Raw genomic sequence first — 13,295 nt, 5'->3', positions numbered from 1 at the left:
GTGTTTATGGCAGAACAAGCTCCAACCCAGGATGAAACCCGTAGTCCAGTCAATATCTGGGTTGTGTTTCTGGAGCCAAGAAAAACCCAAAACAGGTATGTGAGGGGACTCAATGAGGAGGAGCTGAATTGACTCACTGTGATTTCCAGATATCTGCATATTAACGGGAACTGTGCTGTTCGTGATTCTAAAAATGGAGTGGTCGTCTAGTGTCCTGGCATCCATGGGAAGAGAGAGGAGTTGAGTAGGGATACTTATTCCTGATACCAGGGTAGCATCCATGAAACTCATCTGCCCCAGAGTCAATAAGCACCCGGAGAGACTTAGAGTGGTCTCCCCACAGTAATCTCACATAAAAAGGAGTTTGGGTAATGGGACTTAGAGGGTTCCCAGTCAGACTCACCAGAGTACTTGTACCTACTAAGGCTTCAGGTCTCTTAACTGGGCAGGTGGCTATGTAATGCCCTACAGCTCCACAATACAGACAACAATTAGAGCTTAGCCTGCGGAAACGTTTCCTAGGCGATAACCTAGCCCTTCCCAGTTGCAAAGGTTCTTGTGTATCAAGCTCACCCGTCATCGATGATTCTCGAGGGAGCTCAGGTGGCTTTGGATCCTCTCGGAAAAATAGCTTTCGGGGACTTCCGGATTCCTTGAAGATGAGTGAGGCACTGCGGATGAACGAGTGTGACCTAGGCCAGACCTCCTCTCACTCCTGCGTTCCCTTAGACGTCCATCAATTCAAATGGTGAGGGAATCGAGGTCTACCAGTAATTCCTGAGCAGCTAGCTCATCTTTTATCACCTCAGATAGTCCGTGAAGGAAGGTATCGAAAAGGGACTCCGGATTCCAGGCACTCTCGGCGGCCATCGTGCGAAAAGCAACAGCGTAATCTGCCACACTACGGGAGTCTTGACGTAATTCAAGAAGTTTTCGGGCTGCCTCTCTCCCAGATACCAGACACCTTCCTCACCTCTTGAAAAATAAAGGAGAGCTGCACACTCTAGGAGCTCAGATGCAAAAATGTAATGTCCAACGTTTCGACAGACAAGCTGTCTTCATCAGGGTATAATGAAAAACACTGCGGGGTGACTCGTTTATATAGTGTCAAAAGACACACAGGTGTCTAATCATGGCCGGGAGTGGCCTGATATCATTCGTTAATTCTCATATATTAAAATAGCATACAAAAAACATAAATGGATAGCGTACGATCATAGATACAATTTAGCTATATAAGCCTACAAACATTTATAATAGCAAAATTACAATAATCACAAGAATGGCTTCAGATCAAAGTCTATGTTGAGACTGAAGGGAGCAAGGGTCTTTAAATTAAAGATCCAGGCAGCCTCTCGTTTTAACAATAAATTATCGAGGTCACCCCCTCTCCTAGGGAGGGTGACATGTTCGATGCCAATATAACGTAGAGACGAAATCGAGTGGTTTGCTTCCAAAAAGTGGATCGCAACTGGGTAAGTTGAGTTTTTGCACCTAATGGTGCTACCTTCCTCAGCTCTGTCATGAAATCCTCCAGATGACGACAAATGGTGGATTGTTGCTCCCAAACTGCCGTAGCCCAGGAGAACGCCCTTCCCGACATTAACGTAATAATATACGCTATCTTCGATCGGTCCCAAGGAAACGAAGATGGCTGTAGCTCAAGAATAAAGGAGCACTGAGAACGAAAACCCCGGCAGGTACCAGGATCACCAGAATATCGCTCCGGAGGTGGTAAGCGGGGTTCTCAGGGGGAGCCGGGGTAATCTGTACAAACTCACCACTAATAGGAAAAAAGTTACTGGGTGGTTGTGGACTCTCAGGGGTGGCAGGCTGCCTATGAGCTAACTCCCTGATTTGCTCCATAATAGCCTTGAACCCTTGGTCGTGGCGTTCCATCAGGGAACGAAGCCCTTCCAGAAGGTTCTGTAGTAGCTCCTCATGCCTCCCAATGGTGCCTCCCTGCAGGGAGACAGCGTGGCGGAGCTGGTCCAAGTCTGCTGGGTCTGTCATGGCCAGTTCGTACTATAAGGGCACAAAGCGAGACCTACATGCAGACACGGGAGGCAGATGGTTTGAGTCTGATATTTATTATAATCCAAAATGGTAGGCAAGAGAATGGTCATGGACAGGCAACAGGTCAAAACCAGTTCAGAGTCCAGGAGGTACAGAGTGGCAGGCAGGTGTCGTGTCTTTGGCATCATTAAATTGAAGAATGTTATTTTATCAAATCAATTCTCTGTAATTATTATTATGTGATTAAACTAATCATGTAACTGTAATTAACTAGGATGTTATCATTTTCCTAATATAACTCTTCAGATATTTTAATATCTGATCAATTAGTCTTCTAGTTAATTAATTATTATTTACCTCACATTAGTCTCATTCCAAACGTCGTAAATTGTTGGTTATCTGCACGAACCCAGCCTTTACTATGAATCATCCATACACCAATTGTCCAGCCTTTACTATGACTCATCCATACACCAATCCATACACCAATTGTCTTAATAACTAACTAAATAATCACAGAAATGCATAAACACACAAACAGTAGATACGGTTACAAGGAAATGATAGGGGAGGTTCCCTAGTGGGCTAAGCCATTATGACAGCTTGGCGGACAAAGCGAAGTTGGTGTGGACTGAGAAGGGCGGGAAAGACAAAAAGGTTCTACACAGTTGATAATTATATTAATTGAAATGCTAATCCTTTGCACATGAACGCTCACTCATTCAGGAATAATTGCAATCAATATATATTTACGCTCAGTGTGTCGTCGTGATCTCTGTTGGAATCGTCCGTCTTTCTGTCGGAGAGTTCGTCCGAGCGTCTCTCTCTCTACTTCCCTGAAGACTTCCGTGGTTAGAATGCATACTTCAGAGTACCATTCAGAAATGTTCTCATAGAATAGATGTTTCGGCGGTTGTCGGCCTTCGCATCCAATTTCTAGCTGCAGACTAGTAATTAGTATATAAGATTTGCTCTTATTCTGTCAGGATCGATAGTCTCAGAGTTAACCATTTCCACCCGTGTAGCCAATGCTCCACGTGGTTTGGTTAGGAATTCAACAACCATTGCAACCTTGGCTTAGACTGAGGTTTTTGTGGTCTCTACTCAAACCTTTGCCCCCTCAGCTGACCGAGGTAAGCATGGTCTGAAGAGGATTTCTTCATGTGGGGGTTTTATTCATAACAGTAGAAAAGGGCTGTCCCATGAGCCAGATCATGTCTGTGTTCATGGGGGCGGGCCAATGACTTAGTTAAACTTTAAAGGGAATACAATTCTCTCACATTAACGGTTCCACATCACCTTACATCATTTCACAAATAGTTTCATCTTTACTAATTCATTTTATACAATAATTAGACGCAAACCTCATAACGGAGGCACCTGTATAAACAGAGTTATGGTAATGTATTGTTTTTCATGAGGTCACAAACATGAAACAAAATGGACCGGGTCGTAGCTGGCTTCTACACCGACCGTTTACACAAGTTATCAAGTTCTGTGATGTAGAAGGAGTTCCTTTGTTCTCCCTATGTGTCTCTTTCTGCATGGCCAGGGGGAGAGAGTCTCCTCCAGGAATTTACGACCTGAGATAACAGAACCTGGGTGTAGGAGAGGGAGACAGGGGGAAGGCACTCGCTATACCCAAAGAGGGCCACGTCATGACACAGGTCAAGGCAGGCAGAATGGTCAGGCAGGCGGGTACAGAGTCCAGAAACAGGCAAGTGTCAAAACCGGGAGGGCTATCAAAAAAGATAATCGAAAAAGCAGGAGCACGGGAAAACCACGCTGGTTGACTTGAACATACAAGACGAACTGGCACAGAGAGACAGGAAACACAGGGATAAATACACCAGGGAAATAAGCGACACCTGGAGGGGGTGGAGACAATCACAAGGACAGGTGAAACAAATCAGGGCATGACACTTTGGGCAATGAGGAGTTCGGGATCTTACCCCCACGGCCCTTTCCCCCACACGTTTCCATGGCAATTCCATTGTTTTGATCGAGTTTGATTGACCTCTTTACCGCATTTATGCTTTCACACATATATAGAACATGTGAATTATAAGATCTTTCTGCTCTCACACTAGTCCCCAATTTGTAAATAGTCACGTTAGGCTACTAAACAAAATAATGCTATAGTTTCTATAGTGATCAAAAAGTAATCAATAATGTGTAATTTGGAGTAATCCAAAGGATTACGTTGCTGATTACTTTATTTTACATGTAACTGTAATCATTAACGGATTACATTTTGGGGGTAATCAGCCGAACACTGCTGAGGGAGCACATACAATATGACTGATTATGCCACACAGCTCACTCCAACCCACTAAACTAACCCACTATAACAACCCTCACTAACCAAACTACAATAGCAACCCCACTTACTATAGCTAACCCATGGCCTACATACAGTGCATTCAGAAAGTATTCAGATCCCTTGACTTTTTCCACATTTTGTTACGTTACAGCCTTATTCTGAAATGGATTCCGTAGTTTTTTCCCCTCATCAATCAACACACAATAACCAATAATGACAAAGCTAAAACAGGTTTTTAGACATTTTTGCAAATGTATTACAAATGTAAAACTTAAATATCACATTTAAATAAATATTCAGACCCTTTACTCAATACTTTGTTGAAGCACCTTTGACAGCGATTACAGCCTTGGGTATGACGCTACAAGCTTGGCACACCTGTATTTGGGGCATTTCTCCCATTCTTCTCTGCAGATCCTCTCAAGCTCTGTCAGGTTGGGTGGGGAGCGTCACTGCACAGCTACTTTCAGGTCTCTCCAGAGATGTTCGATCGGGTTCAAGTCTGGGCTCTGGCTGGGCCACTGAATGACATTCAGAGACTTATCCGTTGTTCTGTCCTGTTGGAAGGTCCTGAGCGCTCTGGAGCAGGTTTTCATCAAGGATCTCTCTGTTCTTTGCTCCGTTCATCTTTCCCTCAATCCTGACTAGTCTCCCAGTCCCTGCCGCGGAAAAACATCCCCACAGCATGATGCTGCCACCACCATGCCTCACTGTAGGGATGGTGCCAGGTAACCTCCAGGCGTGACGCTTGGCATTCAGGCCAAAGAGTTCAATCTTGGTTTCATCAGACCAGAGAATCTTGTTTCTCATGGTCTGAGAGTCTTTAGGTGCCATTTGGCAAACTCCACGCGTGCTGTCATGTGCCTTTTACTAAGGAGTGGCTTCAGTCTGGCAACTCTATCATAAAGGCCTGATATGTGGAGTGCTGCAGAGATGGTTGTCCTTCTGGAACGTTCTCCCATCTCCACAGAGGAACTCTGGAGCTCTATCAGAGTGACCATCAGGTTCTTGGTCACCTCCCTGACCAAGGCCCTTCTCCCCTAATTGCTCAGTTTGGCCGGGCTGCCAGCTCTAGAAAGAGCCTTGGTTCTCCAAAACTTCTTCCATTTAAGAATGATGGAGGCCACTGTGTTCCTGGGGACCTTCAATGCTGCAGAAATGCTTTGGTATCTATCCCCAGATCTGTGCCTCGACACAATCCTGTCTCGAAGCTCTACGGAGAATTCCTTCGACCTCATGGCTTGGTTTTTGCTCTGACATGCACTGTCAACTGTGGGATCTTATATAGACAGGTGTGCGCCTTTCCAAATCATGTCCAATCACTTGAATTTACCAAAGGGTTAGGGTTAGGGTTAGATACTGCATCTCCGTCTGTAGAACTCCTTGAGTGGTCTGGACCTGGCTGCTCTCTACCCAGGGCTCTGTACCTCCATCGGTACAATCAAGTTGTAGAACCATCTCAATGATGACCAATAGAAACAGGTTGCACCTGAGCTCAATTTCGAGTCTCATAGCAAAGGGTCCGAATACTTATGTAAATAAGGTATTTTTGTTAATATTTTTTTAATGTGCAAAAATGTCTAAAACCTGCTTTCGCTTTGTCATAATGGGGTATTGTGTGTAGATGGACGAGGGGAAAATAATTGAATCAATTTTAGAATAAGGCTGTAACGTAACAAAATGTGGAAACAGTCAAGGGGTCTGAATACTTTCTGAATGCACTGTAACTAACACATTCACTATTAGTACTGCAATATACTGCTACTAGTACTTCTGGGCTATTTACTAATAATAATACTACTATCTAGTCTCCCACTGAAGGCTCCAATCAATTATCTAGAAAACACTACTGCACCAGCCTAAATTTTTCAACACACTCTAACTTCTAAACTTCTTCTTCCACTAGATGCACCATCATATTTCTCTCCCCAAACGATAGCTTAAAACTTTTCTAATTCCTTGTGAGTAAAAGTATAGTTATTTGCGCTCGAATATGTGACCTAACTTCCCCATACTCCAAAGTAATAAGGTTTATATAGTAGTCGATCAACGTAATCAGACCAGATATATGTTAACCTTTGACCATATTTCACTGCTTCAGTAAAACATTTGAAACGTCCTCCACTACCGCAAAAATACTTTTAAAGAGCCGAAGCAAGTCCCACAATTTTTCTTCATGGAAAATGACCTTCTAGTTTAGTTTAATAACTCCATTTCTAATTCAATTGAAGGGTTCCTGGGTCCTGACCAGGGAGGAGGTGACCCCCTCTCCCCTGAGACCAGCCGCCGAAGAGGGCCCTGCCATGGTGTTGGAGGGGGAGGAGGGTTGCCAGGTCTGCCTTGTCTAACACCCGCTCAGCAATACAGCCTGAAGGCTAAGTATGCAGCAGCAACTGGCGGCCCACCCCCTACCCCACTGTCCAGTATGGAACAGGGAGCAGGGACACCCGGGAGACGAGGAGTACTCCTCAGCGAGTACCAGGTACAGACTCTTGTTAGTTTGGTTTTTAATTAGTCTGGCTTGGGTTGCAAAATTCTGGTAACTTTCTCAAAATGTCCAGCTTTTCTGAATTCTGGAAAACCTGCGAATCTTGGAATTTTGCAACTCTCAATATGGCTAGTTTTGTATTCTTTTGAATATCTTATTCCTATGTATTTTTTTTAGCATTCTTTGCTTTTATTTATTTTATTATGGACAGCAACTTGAGTTGGCGGCAGGTAGCCTAGCGGTTAGGAGCGTTGGCCTAGTAACTGATAGGTGAAGAATTTGTCTATGTGCCATTGAGCAAGGCACTTAACCCTAATTGCTCCTGTAAGTCGCTCCTGATAAGAGCATCTGCTAAATGACTAAAATGTAAATATATGAAATGTGCTATCCAATTATTATTATCCCCAGGGTCAGCCGCTACCTGCGTTCCTGCAGCAGGGGGGTCAGAGGAGACACAGTGCCAACACGGGGGAGTATGGCACTGGGGTCATCTACCCTCACCAAGCCCCAGGGAATGCCACCCGGCGTGCCAGCGACCCCGTCCGCTCCACCGGCGACTCACAGGCCCTTCCCAAGGTTGTCGTTGTTGTTGGTAGAAGTAGTAGATGAAATGACTAAGACTGCTTTATTGTTGTTGCTAGCTATGTATTTGAGTATTTACACTTTTTAAATAAATGTTGATTTGATTTTGTTTCCCAAGGTGCAACGCTTCAACAGCCTGAACAATGTGGCCATGATGGGCCGGAGGAACGCCCTGCAGCATTGTGGGTCAGACGCCAACATCGCCCGCCACATGTACTCGCCGCGGCCACCCAGCATTACAGAGAATGTCATGATGGAGGCCATGGCTACGGACTACCATGGAGGAACCACGGATGCCAGGAACCACTGCATGATGCTTTCCCCAGGAGAGAGAGGTTTCCAGGGCTACCAGTCCCACCACATGGGGGGTCCCACCAGCCTGTTATCACCCAGCCACGACAGCCTGGGATGCCCAGAGCAGGGCTACCAGACACAGGGACAGATGTTCATGCAGGGTGGGCACTACCAGGGCACCTCCAGAGGACCAGGTCAGGGCCAGATGGGGCAGGGGGTACCTGTTCACCCAGAGGGGATGTCCAACATCTTGCTGCAGCAGGCTGAGTACAGTATGAGTACCTGCCAGCTTAGTCCCTCTGGACCACACTACCCCAGCCTGGACCAGGGTGGCCCCGATGGAGGTACAGGGGCCTGGGTAGAGAGCAGCCAGGTCCAGACCACTCATGGAGTTCTTCAGACAGAGATGCAGTATCAGGACCAGGGCTCTATGCAGGGCCAGACACAGGGTCTGTACACCCAAGAGCCCGATGGCGGACACAAACTGATCATCAAACCAGAACAGCAGCAGTACCACCCAGCCCTAGCCAACCCAGATGCCTGCCAGAAGCAACTCCACCAACACCAGCAGCAGAGGCCCCATCCAGGGCAGACACCCATGCCCATGCGACCCATGTCCTCCCAGAGCGGTTACCCCCAGCAAGGGCAGCCTGGCCAGGGCATGATGAGGACCACCAACCTCAGCTGTGACTTCCATGGAGGAGGCATGGAGAACCAGAACCAGGCCTCCATGCAGCAAGGGAAGCAGCAGGGTTCCTTCCCCCAAAGCGGCGGCATCAGCCTGGGGTCGGCTGCGCTGGGTGCTGGGGGTCGCTCCCAGACACCCATGATGCAGGTGAAGGAGATGATGGTGAGGAACTATGTGCAGTCGCAGCAGGCTCTGATGTGGGGTCAGGGGCAGGACCAGAGGGGGATAGGAGTGGACGGGAAACCTCTTCCTCTGTCAGACAGCATTGACATGACAGGACAGCAGGTGACTTGTTTTCCCTCTCCCTTCTTCTTCTGCTCTTTGTTCCCCCTCTTTTTGTAGTGTTTTGTGACATTTTCAAAGAAATGTCCTGAAGAAAATGTGTGTGTTTGTTTGTCTTGAAGTATTTATCGTAGCACTTGAACTAAATGTGGATCTCATTTCATTTGTTTCAGGTGGCCATGATGCAGCAACAGCATAGTCCTCAACACCAACATAATCTCTATCCCAACCCAGGCTCCAGCTACCCAGGCTACCCTACCAACCAGAACCTGATGAGCCCCCCAGCACACAACCGAGTCCCCAGCTCTAGCTCCTCCATCCCCCCGACGGAGGTACCCATGACGGGTCTGCCTGGAGGCCCAGGGTCCTGCTACGGCCAGGACATGGGGGCTCCTGTAGTCCCAAGACCCCCCCAGTGCCGGAAGCCCATCAGCAGGCAGAATAGTCTCCAGTCCCAGGGAGGTGGAGCGTACCTGGGCAGTCCTCCCCACCTCAGCCCAGTTCACTCCACCTCCAGCCCCAGACGTGTGGTCCGTCTGCCCCCTGTCCAGGGCCACATGACCCCCCATCAGACCCACCAGGAGATCTTCCCCCCCTTAAACAACATCAACAATAACATGTACTACTCTGGCCAGATCCACTCTGACCTGGACAAGCAGCAGATCCAGCAAATCAGCCACCCTCACCAGGACCCAACTCAGACCGGGCCCTGCCTCAACCAGCACCAGCACCAACAGCACATGGTAACCCACATGGATCACCAGGGCAATAAGTCTGCGTCCCTAGCCTACCTTCATGAGTCGACCCCCATCTCCAATGCTCTGGAGAACCTAGATCTGGACAACGCCCAGATAGACTTTACCTCCATCATCGACGACCCAGACCCCTCGTCATTCAGCCCCATCAACCCTCCTCTCCATGGGGGTCCGTCCCAGACCTCGTCCCGCCTCACCACCCCTCAGACATCCATCACCATGCCCCCCTCTGGGCTCCCTAACATGGCTGTAGGAGACATGACCTCCATGTTGACATCTCTGGCCGGAGAGAACAAGTACCTTAATACACTGTCTTAGAACCCAAAGACTCTGTTCTAGAACAAGAACAAGAACAGAACCTGAACACCCTCATAAAGTTAACTAGATGGGCTAAGCTCCCTGGGTGGGGAGAGAAAGTACCTAGACATACTCTCCTAGGCTCAACTCCACTGAACAAGTACCGAAACATTTGTCATTTACTAGACAAGTACCCGAAACACATTGTTCTAGAACAGGTGCGTGTGGATGGACACACTGTCATAGACTAGACTAGGGTGCTCAGCTCGGTGGCTCTGGTGTTAGGTCACCTATAAAGATAAAGGTACTGTAAATATTACCTTTCCGTCTTGACCTCCCACACACTCTTTCCCAGCTACTCCTAGAGACTTTCAACCCAAACCAAAGGTACCTATCGATCTTGATCTTGCTCACGGTGTACTATACTCTACTCACTTTTCTGGCTCACAGGGAAGGGGAAGGGTGACAGAATTGTTTGCCTAAAATGACTTGCAGAATGTTCCCATGGGACGTCAACACCATGACGACGTCATCTCCGTAATGGCGTCATCAGCATAACGACATCATCACCGTAATAACATTGTCACCATAATGACACCAACACCATAGTGATGTCATCTCCATAATGATTTAATCCCCATAACGACAGTCATTCCAGTCACAGAGGTTTTATAGGGCAACAGTTGAACAGAGAGGATAATATGTAAATAAGTTATACATTTACATATACAGTACAAGTCAAAAGTTTGGACACACCTACTCATTCAAGGGTTTTTCTTTATTTTTACTGTTTTCTACATTTGAAAACATCAACTATGAACATCCAACTATGAAGTAACACATGGAATCATGTCGTATTTTACATTTTAGATTCTTCAAAGTAGCCACCCTATGCCTTGATGACAGCTTTGCACACTCTTGGCATTCTCTCCAGCAGCTTCATGAGGAATGCTTTTCCAACAGTCTTGAAGGAGTTCCCACATATGCTGAGCACTTGTTCGCTGCTTTTCCTTCACTCTGCGGTCCAACTCATCCCAAACCATCTCAATTGGGTTGAGGTCGGGTGATTGTAGAGGCCAGGTCATCTGATGCAGCACTCCATTACTCTCCTTCTTGGTCAAATAGCCCTTACACAGCCTGGAGGTATTGTCCTGTTGAAAAACAAATGATAGTACCAATAAGTGCAAACCAGACGGGATGGTGTATCGCTGCAGAATGCTGTGGTAGCCATGCTGGTTAATTGTGCCTTGAATTCAAAATAAGTCACTGACAGTGTCACCAGAAAAGCACCATCACACTTCCTCCTCCATGCTTCATGGTGGGAACCACACATGCAGAGAACATCCGTTTACCTACTCTGCGTCTCACAAAGACACGGCGGTTGGAAAGAAAATGTTCTAATTTGGACTCATCAGACCAAAGGACAGATTTCCACCGGTCTAATGTCCATTGTTTGTGTTTCTTGGCCCAAGCAAGTCGCTTTTGCTTATTGGTGTCCGTTAGTAGTGGTTTCTTTGCAGCAATTCGACCCCGCAGTCTCCTCTGAACAGTTAATGTTGAGATGTGTCTGTTACTTGAACTCTGTGAAGCATTTATTTGGGCAGCAATCTGAGGTGCAGTTAACTCTAATGAACTTGTCCTCTGCAGCAGAGGTTACTCTGGGTCTTCCTTTCCTGTGGCGGTCCTCATGAGAGCCAGTTTCATCATAGCGCTTGATGGTTTTTGCGACTGCACTTTAAGAAAGTTATTGAAATGTTTTGCATTGATTGACCTTCATGTCTTAAAGCAATGATGGACTGTCGTTTCTCTTTGCTTATTTGAGCTGTTCTTGCCATAATATGGCATAATATTTTACCAAAAAGGGCTATCTTCTGTATACCTCCCCTACCTTGTCACAATACAAGTGATTGGCTCAAACGCATTAAGAAGAAAATAAATTTCACAAATTATCTTTTAACAAGGCACACCTGTTAATTGAAATGCATTACAGGTGACTACCTCATGAAGCTGGTTGAGAGAATGCCAAGAGTTTGCAAAGCTGTCATCAAGGCAAAGGGTAGCTACTTTGAAGAATCTCAAAAATAAACTATATTTGGATTTGTTTAACACTTTTTTGGTTACAACATGATTCCATATGTGTTATTTCATAGTTTTGATGTCTTCACTATTATTCTACAATGTAGAAAATAGTAAAATATAAAGAAAAACCCTGGAATGAGTAGGTATGTCCAAACTTTTGACTGGTACTGTATGCTGTGTACACTACATATAAAAAAGTATGTGGACAACCCTACAAATTAGTGAATTTGGTTATTTGCGCCACACCCGTTGCTGACAGTTGTATCAAATCCAGCACACAGCCATGCAATCTTCATAGACAAACAGTTGCAGTTGAATGGCCTTACTTAAGAGCTCAGTGACTTTCAGCGTGGCACCGTCATAAGATGCCACCTTTCCAACAAGTCAGTTCGTCACATTTCTGCCCTGCTAGAGCTGTCCCGTGTCAACTGTAAGTGCTGTTATTGTGAAGTGGAAACATCTAGGAGAAACAATCGCTCAGCCGCGAAGTGGTAGGCCACACAAGCTCACAGAACTGGACTGCCTAGTGCTGAAGACTGTTGCGCTCTGGAAGCAACGTCAGCACAAGAACTGTTTGTAGGGAGCTTCATGTCATTTGTTTCCATGGCCAAGCAGCCGCACACAAGCCTAAGATCACCATGCACAATGCCAAGCATCGGCTGGAGTGGTGTAAATCTCGCCACCATTGGACTCTGGAGCAGTGGAAACGCGTTCTCTGGAGTGATGAATCACACTTCACCATCTGGCAGTCCCACGGACAAATCTGGGTTTGGCGGATGCCAGGAGAATGCTACCTGCTCAAATGCATAGTGCCAACTGTAAAGTTTGGTGGAGGAGGAATAATGGTATTGGGCTGTTTTTCGTTGTTCGGGCCAGGCCCCTTAGTTCCAGTGAAGGAAAATCTTCACGCTACAGCATACAATGACGTTCTAGACGATTCTGTGCTTCCAAGTTTATGGCAACAGTTTGGGGAAGGCCCTTTACTGTTTCAGCATGACAATGCCCCAATGCACAAAGCGTGGTCCATACAGAAATGGTTTGTCGAGATCGGTGTGGAAGAACTTGACTGGCCTGCACAGAGCCCCGACCTCAACCCCATCGAATACCTTTGGCCTGCACAGAGCCCAACATCAGTAACTGACTTCACTAATGCTCTTGTGGCTGAATGGAAGCAAGTCCCTGCAGCAATGTTCCAACATCTAGTGGAAAGCCTTCCCAGAAAAGTAGAGGCTGTTATAGCAGTGAAGGGGGGATGAGCTCCTTATTAATGTCCATAATTTTGGAGATGAGATGAGATGTTCGACGAGCAGGTGTCCACTTACTTTTGGTCATGTAGTTTATATGACAATGTTGACAGTGACAGTGACGGAACTCTACTGTCTCGTGTACTGCTAAGGGAATTCCAAGACCAACAGATCAGATTCTAGATTCTCATTCTGGTTCCGTAATGAGAACTGAGGTCAACAAATCTGTTCCGAGGTAGAATGTTTT

The 13,295-nt window shown here is 46.4% G+C and overlaps 1 protein-coding gene across 1 annotated transcript in view; it reads left to right on the top strand.

Annotated features, from left to right (window-relative positions):
* gli1 (GLI family zinc finger 1) overlaps nt 1–9,746 on the top strand; it is a 51,641-nt gene extending 41,895 nt beyond the window's left edge. The window contains 5 exon segments of the mRNA XM_039016632.1: nt 6,598–6,821; nt 7,236–7,403; nt 7,528–8,273; nt 8,331–8,676; nt 8,862–9,746. Of these exon segments, the coding sequence (XP_038872560.1) occupies nt 6,598–6,821; nt 7,236–7,403; nt 7,528–8,273; nt 8,331–8,676; nt 8,862–9,746 (2,369 nt within the window).
* Nucleotides 9,747–13,295: the final 3,549 nt, after the last annotated feature.

The sequence above is a fragment of the Salvelinus namaycush genome, chromosome 20 (genome assembly GCF_016432855.1).
Source record: "Salvelinus namaycush isolate Seneca chromosome 20, SaNama_1.0, whole genome shotgun sequence".
NCBI classification, from domain to species: Eukaryota; Metazoa; Chordata; class Actinopteri; order Salmoniformes; family Salmonidae; genus Salvelinus; species Salvelinus namaycush.
Note: the sequence above shows the minus strand (reverse complement) of the source record. Positions and strands in the feature narration are given on the sequence as shown.